The sequence below is a fragment of the Salmo trutta genome, chromosome 35, assembly GCF_901001165.1.
Source record: "Salmo trutta chromosome 35, fSalTru1.1, whole genome shotgun sequence".
Classification (NCBI taxonomy): Eukaryota; Metazoa; Chordata; class Actinopteri; order Salmoniformes; family Salmonidae; genus Salmo; species Salmo trutta.
In genome coordinates this window covers 2,385,777-2,410,687 of record NC_042991.1, presented here as the reverse complement: position 1 = coordinate 2,410,687, position 24,911 = coordinate 2,385,777, and the positions used below count along the sequence as shown (strand labels likewise).

The 24,911-nt window shown below is 42.1% G+C and overlaps 1 protein-coding gene across 1 annotated transcript; it reads left to right on the top strand.

The window, feature by feature from the left end:
* The first annotated feature begins 30 nt into the window (after positions 1 to 30).
* Positions 31 to 24,464, top strand: LOC115174448 (ras-related protein Rab-32). The gene is made up of 3 exons (XM_029732972.1): positions 31 to 450; positions 13,381 to 13,658; positions 23,211 to 24,464. Exons 1-3 carry the CDS (start codon positions 237 to 239, stop codon positions 23,358 to 23,360), a joined length of 642 nt encoding a protein of 213 aa, XP_029588832.1. The 5' UTR covers positions 31 to 236; the 3' UTR covers positions 23,361 to 24,464.
* Positions 24,465 to 24,911: the final 447 nt, after the last annotated feature.

Genomic DNA, 24,911 nt, shown 5'->3' with positions numbered 1-24,911 from the left:
GGAGGCAAAACTTTTTTTCTTTACTTGGACACTAGACATTTCCGGGTCCTATGACTCCGTGTCACATGATAAGTGTTTTTGAACAAGTAGTAGTAGGAGGGGAAGTAGAGCACTTTCTACTGTAGTTAGTTACCATATATCCAAACAACACAGAAACAGTTTCCCATTGCCTCATCGTGTGAGAGAAAAACAAGGTGTTGGAATTTGAGAAAGTCACTCTTTCGGACTTTCACACTATGGCAAGCGGATCGGTATCGGAGTGCAAGGAATACTTGTTCAAAGTCCTTGTCATCGGGGAGTTAGGTGTGGGGAAAACCAGCATCATCAAAAGATACGTCCATCAGTTATTCTCCCAACACTACAGAGCGACTATTGGGGTCGATTTTGCGCTCAAAGTTATCAACTGGGACAGCAACACGCTGGTGAGGTTACAACTATGGGATATCGCAGGTAAGACAGATGGATGCACATTTTCTACATATCAAGACTATTGAGATGCTAGAAATGGGCTTACCATATGCTATGCATTGTTTGGTGAAAGTAGCCTGTCCACTTTGAAAAGTGCTCGACTGTGGTGACTGCGCAATTCTAGAGGGGAAGCTTTGAATTGCACACGTGTTTACATGACCTCACAGTAAATAATGTTGTTAGCACAATAGTAATTGTAAAAAAATATATATATTTATTTTTTACATACGTGGGCTTAATACTATGTATACAGGGGCAAGTGCATATTTATGTGAAAATACCTGTATGATCTGTTTCCCCCATGAAACAATGTTGGTAATGGACGGGTTGCTCGATCACCCGCCCCGTGGGGAGTGAGTCTGTCGAGAATCGAACGTCAGTCCATTGTCATTGGCGTCTCATTCCTACATGTTGAGAGACAGTTGGTTATGCCAGACCAGAAAGAAAGCCTGTCCTACTGTCTCAATAATAGCCTACAATCTAGTTTGTGGGATGTTTTCCAAACTAAGTCATGCTTGCCAGCCCGTGGCTGGTCGGTGGTGCTATTTTTTATGAGCATTGTCTTTCTACTACAGCATATTGGATGACTCATTCATATTCCATTCACCCAGCTCAATGTAACATCGATAGGTTTAGGCTACTACATTAATACTCTAATTTTCCCTATACCCATCATGAGGTTGCTACAACCTAGCCTACGAATGAAAGTTTACAACGTAGGTGCACATTTGAAGAGACATTTGAGCAATCAAGGTGACACCGTGACACATTCAATACCGCCTTGCACTCTCTTTTCTGCATCTAGCTGATCTAGGGTGTAATCATTAGTCCAACAGTTGCAAACGAGAGTTCCTATTGGACAAATTCAGGTATGTTTATCCCGTTTCGTTTGCTTCCATTTTAAGAAACGTTTATCAACAGAATCGGTGGAATGAATAGCCTACAGTACACCCTTGATCACACTCAAACACAGTTAACTTTCATAGCAGCCACATACAAACAGCATGATCATTTTGCTCATTGCATAATTATATCTTGCATCTATACTATATGCTCTCCTCATCTCACCTTTTCCCTTCGCTTGAAGACTTCAGTGCACAGCATGTCAGCGGTCTGTGACCAGGTGCAAAAACCTTTCCAAGCCAAACCTTCATATCATAACCGCTAACCACTCCACACAGTCTACATCGTTGTCACCATATTAGCTAACGTCATAGTCAACATAGCTAATAGAACGAACGCGTTAGTAAACCCACTACAATGATGCAGTACAGTCGTTAAGCAGTTTAGCTGTTACACCTCCGGGCCCCGGTGGCAATATATTAACAAAACCAAAAGTTTACCTTGACTTAGAAGAGTTTCAGTGTTCGATAGCCATAGCCAGCTAGCAAACATAGCATACCTCTCTGTTTGAGCCAAAATTTGATTAGATTTGTGTTTGCGTAGGCTAAACTAGCTAGCTGCATTCGCTAGCTGCATTTGCTAGCTACAGTTGAAGTCGGAAGTTTACATACACCTTAGCCAAATACATTTAAACTCCGTTTTTCACAATTGCTGACATTTATTCCTAGTAAAAGTTCCCTGTCTTAGGTCAGTTAGGATCACCACTTTATTTTTAGAATGTGAAATGTCAGAATAATAATAATAGAGAATGATTTATTTCAGTTTTTATTTCTTTCATCACATTCCCAGTGGGTCAGAAGTTTACATTCCTCCTGACAGAGCTGGTGTAACTGAGTCAGGTTTGTAGGACTCCTTGCTCGCACATGCTTTTCCAGTTCTGCCCACAATTTTTATATAGGATTGAGCTCAGGGCATTATGATGGCCACTCCAATACCTTGACTTTGTTGTCCTTAAGCCATTTTGCCACAACTTTGGAAGTATGCTTGGGGTCATTGTCCATTTGGAAGATCCATTTGCGACCAAGCTTTAACTTCCTGACTGATGTCTTGAGATGTTGCTTCAATATATCCACATCATTTTACTTCCTCATGATGCCATCTATTTTGTAAAGTGCAACAGTCCCTCCTGCCTGCAAAGCACCCCAACAACATGATGATGCCACCCCCGTGCTTCACGGTTGAGATGGTATTCTTTGGCTTGCAAGCCTCCCCCTTTTTCCTCCAAACATAACAATGGTCATTATGGCCAAACAGTTCTATTTTTGTTTCATCAGACCAGAGGACATTTCTCCAAGAAGTACGATCTTTGTCCCCATGTGCAGTTGCAAACCGCAGTCTGGCTTTTTTATGTTGGTTTTGGAGCAGTGGCTTCTTCCTTGCTGAGTGGCCTTTCAGGTTATGTCGATATAGGACTCGTTTTACTGTGGATATAGATACTTTTGTACCTGTTTCCTCCAGCATCTTCACAAGGTCCTTTGCTGCTGTTCTCGGATTGATTTGCACTATTCGCACAAAAGTCGTTCATCTCTAGGAGACAGAACGTGTCTCCTTCCTGAGCGGTATGACGGCTGCGTGGTCCCATGGTGTTTATACTTGCGTACTATTGTTTGTACAGATGAACGTGGTACCTTCAGGTGTTTTGAAATTGCTCCCAAGGATGAACCAGACTTGTGGAGGTCTCCAATTTTTTTCTGAGGTCTTTGCTGGTTTCTTTTTATTTTCCCATGATGTCAAGCAAAGAGGCACTGAGTTTGAAGGTAGGCCTTGAAGTACATCCACAGGTACACCTCCAACTGACTCAAATGATGTCAATTAGCCTATCAGAAGCTTCTAAAGCCATGACATAATTTTCTGGAATTTTCCAAGCTGTTTAAAGGCTCAGTCAACTAACAGCCTGACTACACCGCTGCAAAATAAATGTAGAAATCTACATTATTCAATTATTCCACCCACACTGCTCGCGCGCACCAACGAGCGTCTGCGTTGCCAAGGGCTAAAATAGAAGTCAGTTCTATTTGTGACTCAGATCGCACTGCAAGTCCTGCCTCTTCCATCTCTTCATTGGTTTGTAGAAGCAGGTACACACATGCCATCTCCTCATTGGTTATACCCACGTGGGTGACTGAAAGATGAATGAGGTCTGTGTCCGTAATGCACCTAATTTGTGAAAGTTGCCATTCGCAATATAAAGTCAAGAGAAGAAAAGCCTAGAAGGAGTAGAGATGACTAGAAATTATTTGGTTTACCGTTTTATGTGTGGATTAATTGTCAGAGTAGAGGACCTTGTGCATTTCAAGTAAAATAACAACTCAATGTTTATATCCCAGGACAAATTAGCTAGCTAAATAGGACAAATTAGCTAGCAAGTGCAAGCTAGCTAGCTAAATTGCCATAAATGTTTAATGCTTTTCGACATGTCCCCAAATTAATGTAATTGGTTCAGAGTTTGTTTTGATATTTTAACCTGCGTGTCGTGGTCGCGTTTGGTGTGGGGGGACAAAATACATTTATGCACAATGGCGCATGTGCGCAGCCGGTTTGGTTTCCGTGTTCGTGTGTGTAAACTTCCACTGGAATTGTGATTTAGTGAAATAATCTGTCTGTAAACAATTGTTGGAAAAATTACTTGTGTCATGCACAAAGTAGATGTCCCAACAGACTTGCCAAACTATAGTTTGTTAACAAGAAATTTGTGGAGTGGTTGGAAAAACAAGTTTTAATGACTCCAACCTAAGTGTATGTAAACTTCTGACTTCAACTGTAAGTGAAAAAAAAGAAAATACTATGAAACATAGCCAGCTCTCTCTCTCTTTTGAGTCAATTATTCAGTGCTAGCTAGCTGTAGCTTATGCTGATCCTTTGATTGGGTGGACAATGTGTCAGTTCATTCTACAAGAGCTCTGATGGATAGGTTGGAGGATGTCCTCCGGAAGTTGTCATCATTACTATGGAAGGGGGTGAGAACCATGAGCCTCCTAGGTTTTGTATTCAAGTCAATGTACCCAGAGGAGGACGGAAACTAGCTGTCCACCATGGTTTTACCCTATAGAGTGCTGTTGAGGCTACTGTAAACAATTTTTTGAGGCTACTTTAATCAGTTATTTGGTGACGTGAATATATTTAGTATAGTTTTATCTAAAAAGGATCATCTTTTAATGTTTAACTATTTTTATGAAATTTACTGAGGAGGATGGTCCTCCCCTTCTTCCTCTGAGGATCCTCCACACAGTTGACTCCCTATCATACGCATGCCAGCTGAGAAAGAGACTACAAGTTAGTCATTAGCCAGCAGTTACAGTCAGGGCCTTGCGTAAGGGCTCTGTGTTTGAGTCTTAAGAGATTAAAAGGGTTGTGTTTATGTGTGTCTGTGAGGCTTCATATCCAATCATGAGGTTGTGAGATTGGGGTCAGGACATGCACGGTATAGCTGTCGTGAAGTATGTTGTGACGTATGTTGAATCCACTATGAATGAGGTTGAATTTGAAGCCAGATATAGGACTAGAGAACTGCAAAACCACTCTGAAAAGTCAAGTCTGACACATTTTGGTGGCAGACAGGCAGAGACCGACAGGACAGACAGTTTTCACCAAGACTGTTGAAAGATGACTGTTGATTGATGGTGTTCTCATCACACACTGGTAGTGCTGAGACAGGCCATCACAACAACCTGCATGTCTGTCACTAGCTCTGATCGGTAACCCAGAGAGAGAGAGAGAGTGGGACAGCGTTGAGATACACACCGACGTGGGTATGGTACAGTGCAGGGGAGGCTGGTGTGGGGAGCTATAGGAGGACTGGCTCATTGTAATGGATGGAATGGAATAAATGGAACGGAGGGAAACGTGGCTTTCATATGTTGAATGTGTTTGATACCATTCATTCTATTCCAGCCATTACAATGAGCCCGTCCTCCTATAACTCATCCCACCAACCTCCTCTGGTACAGTGTCTCTCACAGCCGGATTGCACTCTACCAGAGGAGCTGTGAGAGCAAAACACACAAACACACAGTTCCTCATTCACATTTACTGATGTCATTGCTAGAGACGCTGTAAGAGAAAACACACACTCTCATCCCCACAGGGGGATGACACACAATATACACACACCCTCCCACACACAGATACACTCATCATTCACACCTGTACACCAAGGCTGGAGATGGTGAGGATGACAAGGAGTCAGAGAAGAGAAGGAATAATGGAGTGAAACAGACAGAAAGTGAGAGGTGTATTGCCAAGTCATTAAGACCGGTCCTTAAAGAGCGATTGAATCTGCCAGTTTCGCATGTGTTTTTCTGTTATGTGGTTCGATGTGGCAGTTACTGATATTTGTCACCCATGAGACACAATAAGAACAAAGCCAATATCACTTCCTGAAAATAATCAGAATGAATGTAAGATAAGAAATCTGTAATTAAAATGTGTTTTTTTGCAGGCGAGGTTTTAGTCACGCCATTTTACATCTAGCTATAATGTTTTTGGTGCAGTATTTCTCAAGTAAAACATTGTGTGACATGTTGTCTTATGCAGTGCTTAATCTGTTAGGAGGTGCCGGAACAAAAAGGGAGCGTGAGAGGGGGGTTACCTGGGGAGCTCTTAGGTACCGGAAAATCTTTATAATAAAGAATTGCATGCGTATCATCACATTTCCGTAGTGGCATAGAGCAATAGAGTAGAGGTGCTTGCAGAAGTTGCACACATGGAGAATGTTTTTTACAGCCTAGGGTCTGGGAAAAATGGTATGTTTTTATAACACATTTCGTGCAATTCTGTGTCATTTTACACGACTGGAGACTTTAGCTGAATCTTTTTTAGTAATGCACAAAGTGATCGAAATGACAGGCTACTTTGACACTGACAAACAGATTCTGAGATCAATAAAAACAACCATATCTTGAATCTATCAATAGCCTAGGTGTGTGGAGGCACATATTGTGGGCTACAATATGAGAAGGAAATTATAGTCCTAAAAATGCTTTCCAGTTACATTGACTCAACCAATGATATGAAACTCACTTACCGGCGATGCTCTTCGACTATTTGGAAGTTGATAACATATGTTGGTAGTCTACAGACTGATTAGAGAATTCTCTTTTTAGCAGGAGCCATTTTCTTTCCAACCTGTGTTTTCCCACGATTGTATTTGAAATATTGCAAAAGGCCTGTTTAGGTTGAATGCGGTTCACTGACAGATTTGCTGCACGTTCCTGACTTTCGGCTATGCCTTGTGATCGGGCTTAACAATCCACAGCTAGGCATTTAAAAAAAGAAGAAGCTATTGATCCTCTGTGGCTAAAATATAGGCCTACTCCTAGTGTAGTATTGTGAATTATTTCTGAACAGACAGCGGTAATTCTATAATTTTGGCACATTTATTTCAATTTATCAGGGATGCTGCAGCACCTCCAGCACTCGTCCCGCGGCTATGATTCTATGTCAATTCATGAAGTGTAACGCTGAGTTTGAGGCTCATGTCTATCAGAGCACAGAGTGGAAGAGAAATCCTTGAAAGTGAATCTCATTCTAGTTCTGTGAGAGACACAGGCACAAGTTGGTCCCGAGGATACAATGTTGCGCAAACCATCAACTCGGGCCAGCCGAACATAAATCAACTCATAGAATGCCCAGCACGTTTTCACATGATGTTTTTTGAGGGGGCAGGAGAATTACAGAGGAGGCAACTCGAATTAACTCTCTTTTATTCAAATCTTTACAAACAGTGAAGATGGGTACCAGATGGTGGCAAATAGGTTCCGGAAGGAAACAGTCCAAAACTAAAAGGTGCAGGATCCGGCTCAGATTAAGCACTGGTTTTATGTAAAGAAATCTGATCTGCTGGGCAGGTTGGTCTCACTGTTAGTGTGTCCTGTGGTATGATTGGAGTGCAATCACCGCAGCTGTTTGTCCTGTATTAGTGGGCATTATCAAAATCCAGCCCTCAAGTCCTGACAAACTCTTGTATTTAAATCTCACAAAACGAAGTTTTGGAAGATACTGACTTTATGACCAAAATGTACCTACTTGCACATTTAGTCAATTTTGGCACTGGAATAATTGTTTCTGACTAATATCGATGTCACGTAAATGTAATGACGTAAATGTAATGTAAACGTATGCCGTTTTCAATGAGATAACTTGGTTCTCGAGTTCAGTTCTGCTTTAAGCCTTTTTAATCGTGCAGAATAAGTGGGTGGGCTTGTCCTCATGGCAACGATAAGGACCAACCAACGTTGAGGCAATGTCGTCCTTACTCTCCCATAATGATTACAATCTCAGATGGAATGATAGTAATCAGGGCCTAGTGGAAAAATGGATGTACGTTGGAAGTCAGCGTGAGGCCTGGTCCTCGCCCACCCCCTCTGGCCCAGAATAGCTGCCCTCATCTGGGCTTGTCTGAGCCAGGGACAGGATGATTACAACCATGGGGTGGTAGTGGTGTAAGTAAGACAGCACCTTTTGCCAAGCATTTAGACATCCTGAGAGAAGGGCCATCTACCTCACTGTTTCTCTAGAGGGGGAGGTAAGAAAGGAAATCAATAATGGGGGAAGGGGTGAAACAGAGGAAGAGGGGGATAGTCCAACAAGGTTATTACCCTTTTAGAGTATTTTATTATGTGGCAATGTTCATAGTCTTTGTTCTCCAGCTTCTCCTTTGCCACTCACTCTGCATGATGCAAACTTCTATTGGCCCTAGCTGTCTCGTAATGACCACCATATTTACTGTATCTCCGCCAGAGAAATGTTAGGCCAGCATTTGAATGGACTTCTGTGGAGGTTGGTCCAAGCCTCTTAACAACTGACTGGTGAGACTGCCAGTGCCTCCGTTGCCGCTGCCACGTCTAGCTTGGACAGTTTCCATGGTAACCCACCCACAGATAGCATCTCGACAGAGACCGTAGAGGAAACTCGGGTTGCTAGGGCACAGGATGATGAAGAGTTTCTCTCTTTGTCGGTGTTTCCATCTGTTCCCACTTTCATAGACAACTCCCACAAGGACCATGGGGAAGAGAGATGGACACCCTAACCATTGTGTGTCTGTAGAAAAGATTACTTTCCCTCTCGGAATAGCAATATGGATCGCTGTACACTAAATGCACTTAAAATATATTCAATGAAAGTCATTGGTACTTGGAGTAACATTGCATAAGTTCTTTGATAGTGGTCTCACAGGGTCTTAAGCAATACTTCCTATTTTATTTTGCTTGGGGTTTTATATTAATAATGTGGAAAGCCAAGTTGTAAATGTACTGGAATTCCCTAATGATCGTCTCTCCTCCCTGTTTTGTTTTTGTAAATATTCTACTTTTCCAGACTTGGCATTCCGCTTCAGGAAGTGATTAGAAAACGATATGAGAATCTCACACACAAAAACTAACCATGTTTACCAGTAAATGGCCAACCTGTCTTGACTCCTTATTGTCATTACAGTCTCCGGCTCATTATTGTAGCCTGCACCGTGAGATACTTATGCCCTTCGTCGGAATGCTAATTAGGTTACAGAATTTCTCAATTACAGCACATGACTCGTAATTCTTCCCATAAGCTCACTGTGTTATCCTGTTCTTCCTTAACAATGTTGAATCGCTGCCTACATCGAGGTTGTGCCATTGGGGTTAGACCTTTTTTCAAGACTGCCTTGGAGGTTACAGTAGAATAGATAACAAGCCGTCTGTTGTCTAACCATTGAACCACATGGCTCTAATGGCCGAACATCTCAGCACAAACCACAATCATCACTATGCTGTACACGTGCCTGTGTGCACGGTATTGTGTGTGTGTGTGTGTGTGTGTGTACTGGGCTAATTGATCCGTTTAATCAATCTCTATGGCTGTGTTTACACGTCTTTTTTTTCACTAATTGGTATTTTGACCATTCAGATCAGCTCTGAAAAATATCTGATGTGAAAAGATCTGATGTGATTGGTCAAAATACAAATTAGTGGAAAAAATTTCAGAATTGAGCTGCCTGTGTTAAACGCAGCCTAAGAAGCGTTTCGACTTATTCTGTTTCCCCTGGGAAGGTGAGGGCTACTCCTACAGCATAGCAACGCTTACTTATCGACCACACACCATCTGAGTGGCACTGAATATTCAGCCTTAAGCTCACAATCTTATTTTAGGATGTCAGTGAAGAGATCAATTTCCAATAGCTTCCAATACAGTGGAGCTTATTATGTCTACAGGTGAAAGGTTGTGTTAGACAATGATAACAGGCTAGCTACTTATTAGTTTCATTACCACAAGGATGCTCCTATCCAGAGTAACTCCAGAATTCATGTCATTGTCAACATAACCAGTACGTGTGGCCCATGCGTGAAATGGACCTACAACATCCTTAGTTTTGCCAGCATTGTGTTGATTTATAGTGAAAACAGACTTTTTAAAGTTCGGTATGTACAGCATGTGAACCTGTTTCCAGGTTGGGAGTGAGGACCAAGGAGTGAAACTCTCTAAGCTCACTTCATTTTTCTTCCTCTTCTCACCACTGTGCAGAAGTCAATTACGATGTTATGAAACTCAAAACTGAATAATGTTCCCTGCAACTGGCCAGATCACACCACATAATTGATTGTTTTCAGAAAATCTTAATTTACCATTCCTCTTTCATCTCTCATCAACAAATAGCTGACATTTTGAAAATATCAGAGCACTTGTTCTGTCAATAATTGACTCCATTGACTACCCAGTTCATTCAATTCATACTGGAAACCATTTTCCCGCAAATGTCAGGCTGAGCCTGAGCCTTAAGTGTTTCTGTGTGGAGCCTGTTGATTGAAATCCAAGAAATATGTCTGGAAAATATTTAAAGCGAGGTTATTTTTTCTGGGTTTTTATTTCTTCTAAGACTTCTTCTAATGAATCTCTGGGCACCAAAAGGCCTGGAAATGAAAGCCTTATTTCAACCGATCGTCTCTCCTTCCTACTGTGCCGTGTCCCCAGTCAATTCACCTGGGGTTAAACCGACTAAATTTAGACCCTCAATTATGAGCAATTACTGAGCAGGTCTGTAGGCTCCTCAGTGTATTCACTCCCTCGCTTACACCCGCACTGCAACGCGCCGCTCAGTTTCATACATGGCTGGATAAAGTACCTATAATGAAGTAAAACTTCAGGGGGAAAAACTGCCATCACAGTTCCTGAAACTGCTCTCTGTATTCCGTGTTTAACTTGGCTGCAGTGTATACTAGTGCTGTAATGTGAGGTGTGCTACTCCTAATTAGTTATCTTTAATTGGATGAAGTGTGCTGTAACAACGTCCATTTCTGTTGTGAGTAACTTAAACCCTTTCAGTGGAAAACTGACGTGATGGTCTAGAAGCCTGGCTGGCTGGCTGGGTGTGATCCCAGCCAGGGGTCTTCCCATTGAACCCCCGACCTAAAGATTCACCTTAATTGAGATACGCCTCAGCGAACAATCACTCACTGGTTGATTGACCTCAGCAGTCTTGAAGGTTCTATAAACTCTTGTCCTGGAAATTATTTTTGGAAGATGGGGCTCCACCAGAATCTGGTTCCTCTCATGGTTTTGTCCAGTGCTCATTCCTGTAATTTAATGGCCCTTTCAGGGAAATGTAAAATTGTTAGGGTCAATTGTGTTGGAATTTTCCCACCGGATTGCCAGACATACAGATGAAATGCTTTAAAGCATGACTTGTCAAATATAATTTTTAGTTGTGTTTGAGTTGTACGTTGAAATTAAGTAAGGAACAGAATGGGTGATAGGATTTTGATCTGCAAGCTTCAGTCGACATTGAGCATGGGTTATATGTAGTCAATAATATGAGGATGAGTGTCCTATCTGTGCGAATTCTTAATCAATGCGGCAGGCACTTGTTTGGCGGTTCAATATCAGCAACCAGGTTTCCATCCAACCTTTTTTTTATGCGAGTAAAGTACATGTTTTATAGAAAATGTCAGACCTGATGGAAACAGCAAATTTGTCGGTAAACATTCCAGATGTCGACAAATCAAAATACATTAGACGGTGGGATGTTTAATTGTCGGTAAAATTAATTATGCGATAAACGGTGGTGGAAATTCCTTTTTTACGCAAATATTGTTATTAAAACCATCATATCGATATGTAGTCCTCCCACTATGACTCGGGGAAGCATGACGTTTTTATTAGGCTACAGATTAAATAAATGATGATGAATTTCACAGGGGGGCGAAAGTGCACAGTGATGAGCTTGACGCTCCTTTTCATTTAATATCGAGGATCTTATTCAGGTGACATGATAATTGATGCTTGGCTGCCCGTTTGACATCGTGTATAGATGCTAGATTTTTCTATTGTGTTATTGACTTTACGGTTGTTTATGTGTAACTCTGTGTTGTTTTCGTCGCACTGCTTTGCTTTATCTTCGCCAGGTCGCAGTTGTAAATGAAAACCATTTTGTTTTCAAAGTTTAACAAACCGTACAATTCTATGCACAAGGTCTACTGTATTTTTAACAATTTACACCGAAGATTTTACAAAAACACATCTATTAGAATGCAGATGCAAAGTTTGGTAATAGAATTTTGGTAACAGCTCCCTCGGTTTTTTGTGTCACGTTTTCCATAAACTCAACGATGTATGCAGAAAGAATGGGGGCTCAGCTATGATATGACACTTTGAAATAATCTCTTTTGGTTATTGAACTACAGTAAGTGAGTGGATTTACACCCGGTAACGGAATCGTGGCAACGAAATTTCATCATGGGTCCCTGATCTGTCCTACACAGAAAATAATATGAATGTCATTCTCTTCATGGTAATGTAACCTAAATAGGTACACAAAAATAAGTATACAATATCCTCCTTTGCATCTTTGGGTATTATTCTACTCACTGGATATTATTCTAATGAACTCTGACCCCAAACAAGACCAAATTTGGTTGGACCGGACCAAATCTGAACCTAGCATAGACTTCTATTTTTCAGAAGTTTGGGCATCAAAGTACAGCACAGTAGTAGTACAGTGGAGTACGTTGTAGTATACTCAACTCTAGTGTCCTCTACTATGTACTGTACTGAACTCTACGTTTACTCTATGTTTTTGTACTGTAATGAACTATACTCTACTTTTCCGTACTGTACTGCGCTGTCCAAACTTGTGAACCCAACTGTGGTTTGTGACGACTATAATTTCCCGTTGTAGACAATTCAATTACGGGAATTCCGTTTTTTGGGGGAGGATTCCGTTATCGATTTGGTAACAACGTTTTTAGTTGATAGTGGCATCCCAGTGGTAATTCCCCTTGCTTTGACTTCAAATCATCACTCGAGATTTCTAGAGAGAATGGGTTCATTATTGAGGAGGCAGATTTCTTTCTAGGCTTGTCTTTTTGGATTTAGAGTGAGAAAAAGTGGGTCAAGATCCGTTTATCATATTTGGTGGGGAAGGGGAACCACAATGAAGGGAAAAATACCACTCTTACACTCTAAATGCTGCATTAAGACTATTAAGACTTCTCTTTGACTGAGAGACTTTTGCCTTTGTGAAACACTAAGAACCCTCACTCAGTTTGATATCCATGTCTAAATCATTATTGGTAAACTGGGCTAATTCTCCCCAAACTGACACCTTTTAATTGTCTCATGTGAGTCTGGTGAGATATTTAGTGGAGTAATATCAGAGGCGGTCCTTGTTGTGGTGGACTCACTGCCCTGGCTTATAGGACCAGTGGAATATCCTCTCACAGGTCTGTCTGTGTGAGTACAGAGGGAACAGGCCCTGCTTTGATGTCTCATTAGCAACACTCAAAGGCTTACTTGCTGTCACCCCTCTCCTATAGGCCTACTTCAATGTTTTGGACATCAAGATGTGTTGTTTTTCCTTGGACCCTTGCTGATGTGTTATTTTTGGGCTGTAGCTGAATATCTACATTGTGTCACTCATTGAGCATTTCAACCAACAGCCTTCTGTTTACTAACTCCATAGATACTACTAGACCTACGAGGTTGCATTGTGTACTGTACCATTGCATTACTGACCAGATTCCTTTCATGTCCCCCATGCAGGTCAGGAGCGATTCGGGAACATGACGCGGGTCTACTACAAGGAGGCGGTGGGGGCATTCGTGGTGTTTGACGTGACAAGGGGCTCCACTTTTGAGGCAGTGTCCAAATGGAAGCACGACTTGGACAGCAAGGTGAAACTGGCCAATGGGAGCCCTATACCCTCGGTGCTGCTTGCCAATAAGTGTGACCAGAAGAAAGAGAGCTCGAACAACACTTCCCTCATGGACAACTTCTGTAAAGAGACTGGCTTCCTGGGCTGGTTCGAGACCTCAGCCATGGTGAGAGACAGACACACACACATACGCTAGGCCTACACCATAAGACTATAACATTTTTTACATTTTACATTTTAGTCATTTAGGCTCTTATCCAGAGCGACTTACAGTAGTGAATGCATACATTTCATTTCATACATAATTTTTCTGTGCTGGCCCCCCGTGGGAATCGAACCCACAACCCTGGCGTTGCAAACACCATGCTCTACCAACTGAGCTACAGCGTGTAGCTGTTGCTGTTTTGCTATTCGCTCTCCCCTAATCATAAAGCATTAGCTACAAATATACTACAGATACTAGTATAGTTAGTGTGTGCATTAGGCTTTTGTATCAGCTTGAACTGAAGGTAAATGTAGGTTTTTGTTTGTAAAGTTGTTTCCTAATGTTTTACAGGTTGCTTTTCAGTAAATAAAAAAACACTTGGATTGTCAACAAACAATGACAAACATTTTACTCTATTATTCAGATCAGCTCAGAGTAGCGTGAAATTGCCAATTTTAAGCCACATGTTTAAGGTGGCTGACATACCTCAGCGTATTAAGGATAAACCGGTGCTTTCAGGTCTAGTTGCATGGTTGATTCACGCGGCTTAACGATTTTTAAATCACGTTTCACACACATTACATTCTGTTTTTCTGGTAGTTTTTTTACGCAACGTCAAACAGATTAATAGATTAATGAATGGAAATCAAAACAAGGGCAAAAATATCATGAAAAGGCAATGTAATAAAAGTGTAAAGGCCTGACTTGGGGGAGTTAAATCAAAACCTAAGTTAGCAGTACTTCTCGTCCTGCGAAATTTAATTATTTGCGCTGTGTTATTGAAAAGAGCAGAGTGGGAAAACACAAGCATATCCCTCTGTGTCACTCAGAGCACTATTAGTTAGGTAGCATGCTAGTCAAGCAATTCCAGCCAGGGTCACAATCACAACGATTACGGCTGCTGTCTTCGTTTCCATTCCAAGATATGTTAAATGCCTTCAATTGAATGCTTATCCTCATCTGAAAACACTCTGCTTTGTTTACAGGCTCTTTTGTTGAACAGTTTTGAGCTTTTATTGGAGTTTGTTAGGTGAGGTCTTCAGCGAGAAATTCAGACATTATAATATTAGGGATCATAGCTGCGGGAAGTAGTTTGGAGGTGGGGTGCTGCGAATATTAATTTTTTTTTCAACAGGGGGTGTATTTGCCCGCGCTGCAGACGGCTATATCAGTCCGCTAATAAAGGCCCAGCACTACTTCTGTTTTTTTAAATTTTTTATCAGAATAATAATAATAATAATACAAAATATATATAATATATGTTTTTTTGTATTCAGATTTTTCAGGGGGAGCTACATCACCCTTACCTCCTGCGGCACTGAGTCTCGTTTAAGTGGCAGTTATGTTTCATAGAGAGACGTGTGGAGACACCACAGGAATATGTATTACATTACGTATGCACTAGAGTTTACCCAATATTAGTGGACTGATCAATTGTTTGGTCGATAGGCTGTTGGTCGACCCCAACTTAATTAGGTCTATAATCAATAGCCCACTATTAAATGGGCCTGGCTTTATAAGTCATCCATATATACAGTTGAAGTCGGAAGTTTACATTCACCTTAGCCAAATACATTTAAACGCAGTTTTTCACATCCATTTAATCCTAGTAAAAATCCCTGTCTTAGGTCAGTTAGGATCACTACTTTATTTTAAGAATGTGAAATGTCAATAATAGTAGAGTGAATGATTTATTTCATTTTTTATTTCTTTCATAACATTCCCAGTGGGTCAGAAGTTTGCATGCACTCAATTAGTATTTGTCAGCATTGCCTTTAAATTGTTTAACTTAGGTCAAACGTTTCGGGTAGCCTTCCACAAGCTTCCCACAATAAGTTGGGTGAATTTTGGCCCATTCCTCCTGACAGAGCTGGTGTAACTGAGTCAGGTTTGTAGGCCTCCTTGCTCGCACACGCTTTTTCAGTTCTGCCCACAGATTTTCTATGGGATTGAGGTCAGGGCTTTGTGATGGCCACTCCAATACCTTGACCTTGTTGTCCTTAAGCCATTTTGCCACAACATTGGAAGTATGCTTGGGGTCATTGTCCATTTGGAAGACCCATTTGCGACCAAGCTTTAACTTCCTGACTGATGTTTTGAGATGTTGCTTCAATATATCCACCTAATTTTACTTCCTCATGATGCCATCTATTTTGTGAAGTGCACCAGCCTCTCCTGCAGCAAAGCACCCCCACAACATGATGCTGCCACCCCCGTGCTTCACGGTTGGGATGGTGTTCTCCGGCTTGCAAGCCTCCCCCTTTTTCCTCCAAACATAACGATGGTCATTATGGCCAAACAGTTCTATTTTTGTTTCATCAGACCAGAGGACATTTCTCCAAAAAATACGATATTTATCCCCATGTGCAGTTGCAAACCATAGTCTCGCTTTTTTATGATGGTTTTGGAGCAGTGGCTTCTTCCTTGCTGAGCGGCCTTTCAGGTTATGTATAGGACTATATGATATAGGACTTGTTTTACTGTGGAAATAGTATCTTTTGTACCTGTTTCCCCCAGCATCTTCACAAGGTACTTTGCTGTATGACATCTGCGTAATCCCATGGTGTTTGTACTTGCGTACTATTGTTTGTACAGATGAACGTGGTACCTTCAGGCATTTGGAAATTGCTCCCAGGGATAAACCAGACTTTTTTTTCTGAGGTCTTGGTTGATTTCTTTTGATTTTCCCATGATGTCAAGCAAAGAGGCAGTGAGTTTGATGGTAGGCCTTGAAATACATCCACAGGTACACCTCCATCTGACTCAAATGATGTCAATTAGCCTATCAGAAGCTTCTAAAGCCATGACATAATTTTCTGGAATTTTCCAAGCTGTTTAAAGGCACAGTCAACTTAGTGTATGTAAACTTCTGACCCACTGGAATTGTGATACAGTGAGTTATAAGTGAAATAATCTGTCTGTAAACAATTGTTGGAAAAATTACTTGTCATGCACACAGTAGATGTCCTAACTGACTTTCCAAAACTATAGTTTGTTAACAAGAAATTTGTGGAGTGGTTGAAAAACAAGTTTTAATGACTCCAACCTAAGTGTATGTAAACTAAACTTCCGACTTCAACTGTGTGTGTGTGTATATATATATATATATATCTTTTTCTTCTTTAGAACAGACTCTCTGGTACGCTTATTTAATAAACACTTACTGTGGTGCTTTCTCGCTGCAGTTGGGAGGAGAGCGAGACAACGTGCGCCAGTCACACATGCACTCACTGTGTGACCATCGTGCTGTTACCAATGAGTCATTTGTGTCTTAATGATTTAATCAAACAGTGTGCATAAAGAATCAGACAAGCTCAGTGCATATTTAGTTGATTTTCTTAAACACATAGGGTGTATCTGTCAAAATGTGGAAAAATAAGTTTAAACATTTGGTCGATTTGGTCAAAAAAACAGGATGAATCTTGGCCGACCAATATTAATTTTTTTTTAGTCTGGGAAAGCCCTAGTATGCACAAACACACACTGTGAGTATTGTGTGTGTGGAAATTGCTCCCAATCTATGTGAAAATTAGGTCAATGGGGCCCGGATGTCATGAAGCTGGGGACTCTGTGTGTGTGTGTGTGTGCCTCAGTTCACCAGGAGGTCTTTAAGTTTCTGCTTGTCACTGCAATTCGGATGCCACCTCTAGTCCCTGTGGAAATTACAGTTAACTCTCACATGTGATCTCCTGCAATGTCCATGTCCACACACTAGCACCATTCACTCAATGTGTTTGGGCAGGTTGTGTGTTTAAACAGTTGAGAGTTTTGGTTGGATAATGGCACACTCACCCACATCTCAGTGACATCCCCATTCCATGGAAAGCTCACAGGGATATCCTTTAGAACCCCACACACTCTGTGTCCCTATCAGCTTTGAGGATATGATACACTCAGCATTTCCCAGCTCTAATCCTGAGCTGTTAGACCTGTTGGTGCATGTCCTTTGATTGATTATAGCTTAAGTGTGCCACTAGAAACCAAAGCATGGTAGTTATTTTAGCCCCATCTCTGCTATAGGAGTGAATTCCTCCTTGCAGAATCAGGCTAATCCACTCTGATACATATACATTCATTACACAGTAGGCTATCATGTGTTGAATCATGGGGCACAATCCATATAGTTGCGACATCTTGACGGCCAAATACTGCGGTACTGTAGAAGGTTCCCTGCTTTGAAACTTGATTTCATTTGCATTTTTGTAATTTAGCAGACACTCTTATCCAGAGCGACTTCAGTGCATACATTTTCATACTGGTCCCCCTTGGGAATCGAACCCACAACCCTGGTGTTGCAAGGACCATGCTCTACCAACTGAGCTACATGGGATTTCCTGTGTTATTTCTTCTAGGATAACCTCATAACCTACATTGCGAGTAAGACTTTATATATGTCTGTTTAGAGCCTTGAGAAGTGTGTATGTGTGTTATTCTGTGGGATTGTATGCAGTGAGCACTTCTAACAGTTGAACAGAATGGCAAACATGAGCCTCCAGGGAATCTCAGGCTTCGTGAAATGCAAAATGTCCCTGCTGCTGAATTCCCTTTTCTGTCATCATTTGCAGCTGTGCATACGTATGTGTGTGTGAGTTCATGTGAGTGACAGAAGGTGTGCCACTACCCAGCATGCACCAGCACATGTTCCTGAGATAAATGACTCCATTAGAGGCTGTAACTCAGATGGTTGGCATGGAGCTGTGTGTGTGCACAAGTACGACACGTGTGTTTTATAGACATGTCTGTTTTATTTTATGCTGAACCACTAGGGCTGGGCAGTATACTGTATTTTACAATATACCGATATTGATGCACGGACCGGTTTGGATTTTTACATGATATATATATATATATATATACTGCTCAAAAAAATAAAGGGAACACTTAAACAACACATCCTAGATCTGAATGAAAGAAATAATCTTATTAAATACTTTTTTCTTTACATAGTTGAATGTGCTGACAACAAAATCACACAAAAATGAACAATGGAAATCCAATTTATCAACCCATGGAGGTCTGGATTTGGAGTCACACTCAAAATTGAAGTGGAAAACCACACTACAGGCTGATCCAACTTTGATGTAATGTCCTTAAAACAAGTCAAAATGAGGCTCAGTAGTGTGTGTGGCCTCCACGTTCCTGTATGACCTCCCTACAACGCCTGGGCATGCTCCTGATGAGGTGGCGGATGGTCTCCTGAGGGATCTCTTCCCAGACCTGGACTAAAGCATCCGCCAACTCCTGGACAGTCTGTGGTGCAACGTGGCATTGGTGGATGGAGCGAGACATGATGTCCTAGATGTGCTCAATTGGATTCAGGTCTGGGGAACGGGCGGGCCAGTCCATAGCATCAATGCCTTCCTCTTGCAGGAACTGCTGACACACTCCAGCCACATGAGGTCTAGCATTGTCTTGCATTAGGAGGAACCCAGGGCCAACCGCACCAGCATATGGTCTCACAAGGGGTCTGAGGCTCTCATCTCGGTACCTAATGGCAGTCAGGCTACCTCTAGCGAGCACATGGAGGGCTGTGCGGCCCCCCAAAGAAATGCCACCCCACACCATGACTGACCCACCGCCAAACCGGTCATGCTGGAGGATGTTGCAGGCAGCAGAACGTTCTCTGGCAAATGCCAAACGTCCTGCACAGTGTTGGGCTGTAAGCACAACCCCCACCTGTGGACGTCGGGCCCTCATACCACCCTCATGGAGTGTGTTTCTGACCGTTTGAGCAGACACATGCACATTTGTGGCCTGCTGGAGGTCATTTTGCAGGGCTCTGGCAGTGCTTCTCCTGCTCCTCCTTGCACAAAGACGGAGGTAGCGGTCCTGCTGCTGGGTTGTTGCCCTCCTACGGCCTCCTCCCCATCTCCTGATGTACTGGCCTGTCTCCTGGTAGTGCCTCCATGCTCTGGACACTACGCTGACAGACACAGCAAACCTCCTTGCCACAGCTCGCATTGATGTGCCATCCTGGATGAGCTGCACTACCTGAGCCACTTGTGTGGGTTGTAGACTCCGTCTCATGCTACCACTAGAGTGAAAGCACCGCCAGCATTCAAAAGTGACCAAAACATCAGCCAGGAAGCATAGGAACTGAGAAGTGGTCTGTGGTCCCCACCTACAGAACCACTCCTTTATTGGGGGTGTCTTGCTAATTGCCTATAATTTCCACCTGTTGTCTATTCCATTTGCACAACAGCATGTGACATTTATTGACAATCAGTGTTGCTTCCTAAGTGGACAGTTTGATTTCACAGAAGTGTGATTGACTTGGAGTTACATTGTGTTGTTTAAGTGTTCCCTTTATTTTTTTGAGCAGTGTATATACACAGTATTTTAATGTTTGGTTTGTTAAACGTGAGATGCCATGTGTAATGTCCATTTTAATAGTTTACTTGAGTCATCTCTCTCTCTCATGCCGCTTTCCATACAGAGCTAGCCCTGCCCCCTATCACTCCAAGAGTGCGCTTGTCGTTCCTCGACCACGAGACACTTGCGTTCAATCTGCATGGTGAATGCAGCACATGCAACAATGTTGATGACAACGATGCTTTTTTTCACTTTGCCTCTTAATATAAATCCACTAGTGTTCTATAATTACACTATTAGTTTCTTACATCCAACCACTAGTTTGTCATTTCTTAGCAAGTTGGGCCTAAATTCTGTTAGCTGCTAATTGTTAGCCGGTAATCGCTAGCTAGCTAATAAATGTACTGAGTAATTAGCTATACATCCTGCTAATACCAGTGACGTATAGACCGAAATCAGCATGTTTGTGTAACAGTATCTTATAAATCAAAGCAAGAATATGTTAGCTACGTGAAGTTGCTAAGAGAAAATGTTCAATGTATCCAAAGATTATAGGGTCCTCTAGGAAACACCTAACAACACTTTGGTTCGTACCCTGTCACAATAACTCCTCCCTGGCATTTTCATTCATTGTCATGTCAAACAACACTGTATTGAAAGTGCCCACTATAATATTCTAACTATAGAATTAGAATAATAATTATTTCCATGATTCCAACAGTTCACCGACGTGTTGTGCTCTAAATCGTGAAATCGCAATTGCAACATTTGGTTAAAAACAAGGCCTAGATTGTTTGCCCATATCGTGCCGCAGGAAATGTCTGAAAATGCAGAAAATTATTTTAGGTTGAATTGAACAGTATAAAACAATCAGAATGGTGAAAGACTCATTGAAATCACTTAGAATATATGTGTTTCCACCCAAGGGTCATGCACTACTCATAAAGCACATTTAGAATTTTTATTATTAAAAAATATACCGTCATTTTGTTTTAAATATCGTGTTATGATATGTTGGTCATATTGCCCAGCCCTATGCACCACTAATCGGACAACCATCTCTTTAACTATGAGACTCAAGGAAAATATCACTCTCACTGTCTTTCTCTTTCGGTACCCCTCTTTTCTCTTCTAGCTTTCTTTTTCTCTCTAACATGAAAATCTCTCTCTCTCTCTCTCTCACTCACTCTCACTCTCACACATGAAAATCTCTCTGAGGAGCTCAACTAGGTCTGTTTTTCTCACCCGGCCTAATTTTTCTGAATTACTGAGGAATAATGAAAAAAAACAGCTTGGCTCTCGGGAACCGACCAGCTACCCGGCAGATGTAGCAACCAGGAAAAATAGACCCAAGACAAAATATACCACCCCACATTCATAGACACACCCAGTTTGCACACTCAAAGTGAGTGAGCCAGCAAAATTTGAGTCTCATAATCAATATCATTTTACATTTGCCCTAGATACTCACCCTTCACTTGATGCTCAGTAATGCATTGGCTACATTAGCCATCCAGGTTTAATCTAGCTGACTCATTGACATAGTGCTGTACTGCTAAACACCCATGCTAAATGTGGTCTCACGTGAGTTGTGTGGTTAGGGGGCGTCACCATGTGAAGGGTAACCAAGCATTCAGAAGCACACCTCAGGCTACAGTCCCTAGAGGTCACAGGTCACTTTCAATATCGACTGTTGGACAGCTCTGAGAGCGTAATAGAAACCCTGCATCATTCCGCTGGGTGGAATGGGAATCCATATGTTAAGGGTGTATTATACACTGAGTGCACAAAACATTAACAACACCTTCCTAATATTGAGTTGTAACCCCCCTTTTGCCCTCAGAACAGCCTCATTTCATCAGGGCATGGACTCCAAGGTATCGGAAGCGTTCCACATGGACGCTGGGCCATGTTGACTCCAATGTTTCCCACAGTTGTCTAGTTGATGTCCTATGGGTGATGGACCATTCTTGATAGACACGGGAAACTGTTGTGTAAAAAACCCAGCAGCGTTGCAGTTCTTAACACAAACCGTTGTGCCTGGCACCTACTACCATACCCCATTCAAAGGCACTTAAATCTTTTGTCTTGCCTGTTCACACTCTGAATGGCACATATACACAAACCATGTGTCAATTGTATCAAGACTTAAGAATCCTTCTTTAACCTGTTTCCTTCCATTCATCAACACTGATTTTGAAGTTGATTTAACAAGTGACATCATTAAGGGATGATGGCTTTCACCTGGTCAGTCTCATGATAAGAGCAGGTGTTCATAATGTTTTGTACACTGTGCATGTAGACCTATCCATTCCTTGAGCGATACACTGTGTCTGCTGATTTGGATTGGACTTCAATTGGATTTAGATTTCCTTATTTGTTCACACACCAGATTCCTCCCATGCCAGAAGTCTGATGATGATGTAGCCTATAGCTGTTTGCTGTGGAAGTAATGACCTCACAACACAAATTAGCAGTTTATTCTCAAATAGTATTTTAGTTGAAATCTCATCTGCATTCATAATTTGACTTTTTGTTTGATGCCATGCGCCATCATATTTGACCCCTCATTTCTGTTTGATGCAGCTTTGATACACTTGTGTTGTCCAGTCATACACTCACCCTGAGTTTCACTGCTCCCAAGTTGCCCTGGACGTTTCTCTGAAGTGTCACTTTGAATGTCTTAGCAACAGTCGAGGCCTGGAGAAGACACATTAATATTCATAACCTCTCCAAAACGAGGGATGACAGCTTTGTGCTGTGCTGCACTTGGCTGCCGAGGTGCAAAATGACAAAATGAGGGATGGCTGCTGTTTTCAAGGCCCGCTCTCTGATGCCACTCAGTTGCCTATATGAAGTAGTCTAAAGAGCTTTAGCGGAGTCATGAAAGAATATTAGCCAGACTGCTAATGTTGGAAGCCTAGTCACGGGCCATGGCTATAGGAAAGGTCCTCTTGAGTTGACAACTGAGGATAACACAACCTCTGGTCCTTGCATAGAAGAGAGAGGTGGATGAAATACCAGTGGTTTATCTTTTTTCTAGATTATTGTTCTGTGTGACAAATGGAATGCGCCCAAACCTGTTTCACCAATGTTGCTCCTCATTAGGTAACTGCCTAAACCAATATCCCCAGCAACTGTATTCATATTGAATTGATGTGACCTTTAACCTTAAGCCTGTTGTTGTTTAACCTTTCCCAGGACAACATCAACGTGGACGAGGCAGCTCGGTTCCTGGTGGAGAACATCCTGCTGAATGACAAGGGCCTGCCATACGAGGAGAGCAACGGAGACCCCATCAAGCTCGACCAGGAGACAGTGGCTGCTGAGAGCAAGCCAGGCTGCTGCTAGCTCTGAGGACTCTGCATCCACCTTCTACTACTGCATCCACCTTCCTCCCACTTGATCGATCAATCAATCAATCAAATGTATTTATAAAGCCCTTTTTACATCTGCCGATGTCACAAAGTGCTATACAGAAACCCAGCCTAAAACCCCAAACAGCAAGCAATGCAGGTGCAGAAGCACGGTGGCTAGAAAAAACGCCCTAGAATGGAATGAACCTAGTGAGGAACCAGGCTCTGAAGGGTGGCCAGTCCTCTTCTGGCTGTGCCGGGTCAAGATTATAACAGGATAGCACCTCAGGCCAGCTCACACAGAGGGCCTAGAGATCAAGGACTGGGTCTCCTAGCCCCATCCCTCCCCTATGTCCATTAACCCTGGACCGCCTCAACACCCTTCCAAACCTTAGCCGCCGTCTTCTGTATCTACTATCACAACGGGCTGCTGTTCAGGAAGGGCGTGACCCTGAACCCCATATCCCACCCCAAGCTGTCGTTACACTGGACTCATGCCCCCTGTCCAATGACCCTGCGGAAGGGCTACTGTCCAGGGAGTGGGTCTCGGCACACCCCAGCCCACTGACAATTACGCATGTAACTGTCTTGTTTCATAATGGTGCCATGAGTTCTCTTTTTTCCATAGTTTTTGCTGAAGTCCTGAACAAAGGTGGGACTAAGGATGTGCCATAAATAATGTGTGTTTTTTATCATGATGATCTGTGGAATATCTTCCAGTGTTCTTCTAGGCAATGCTAGTTACACACGGACAAAAAAAATACATTTATCTTGAAAGAAAGAACAAATAGAAGGAAGGTGCCATAGGAACTCAGAGAGAAATCCCTGAGAGACTTGATGTCTTTAGTAATAGTATGAAAGAGTACATCTGAGATGTGTATTTTGTTTTTACATTTGTGTTTGATCATGTACTGTACAATTCCTGGTGAGGTACATCAGGCGGGGGAGTGAACCCCCCCTCTACCCAAGCAGTTGAGAATCCTAGGCAAGTATAAATTATTTTTTTAAACACAGTGCGGGGTCTATTGAGTTTACATGTGAAAATATACTTTGAAACTACTACAAAAACCAAAAATAATAAACATTTTAATTGATAATACTTTGTGTTGTCTTGGCTTAATTCTGTATTAGTGACACAATTTAATTGTCTGTATTGAGTGGAATTGAAAGAATGTGTTTGTGTTACATTTAGACTTTAGTCATTTAGCAGACGCGCTTATCCAGAGCAATTTACAGGAGCAATTAGGGTTAAGTGCCTTGGAGGTGATCCCTGAGGGTCAACATGTGAGGAGAAACTGAAAATGCGATCAGAGAAATGGGAATTCACATTATGAAATGTTTCCTAACATAATTCCTTGGGCTATTGATGTGTATCAGGCATGACAATGCTGTACCACTTAGGGGAGGCTGTGTGTGTGATAGTCATCAGACTATTCTGCTCACTGTTGCAGCTCATGCTCTCCCATGCCCCCATTATTACCAGAGAAGAAACCAACGTCACACTAGCCTCCAGGACACACACTCGTGTCGACTATTGCAGCAATGT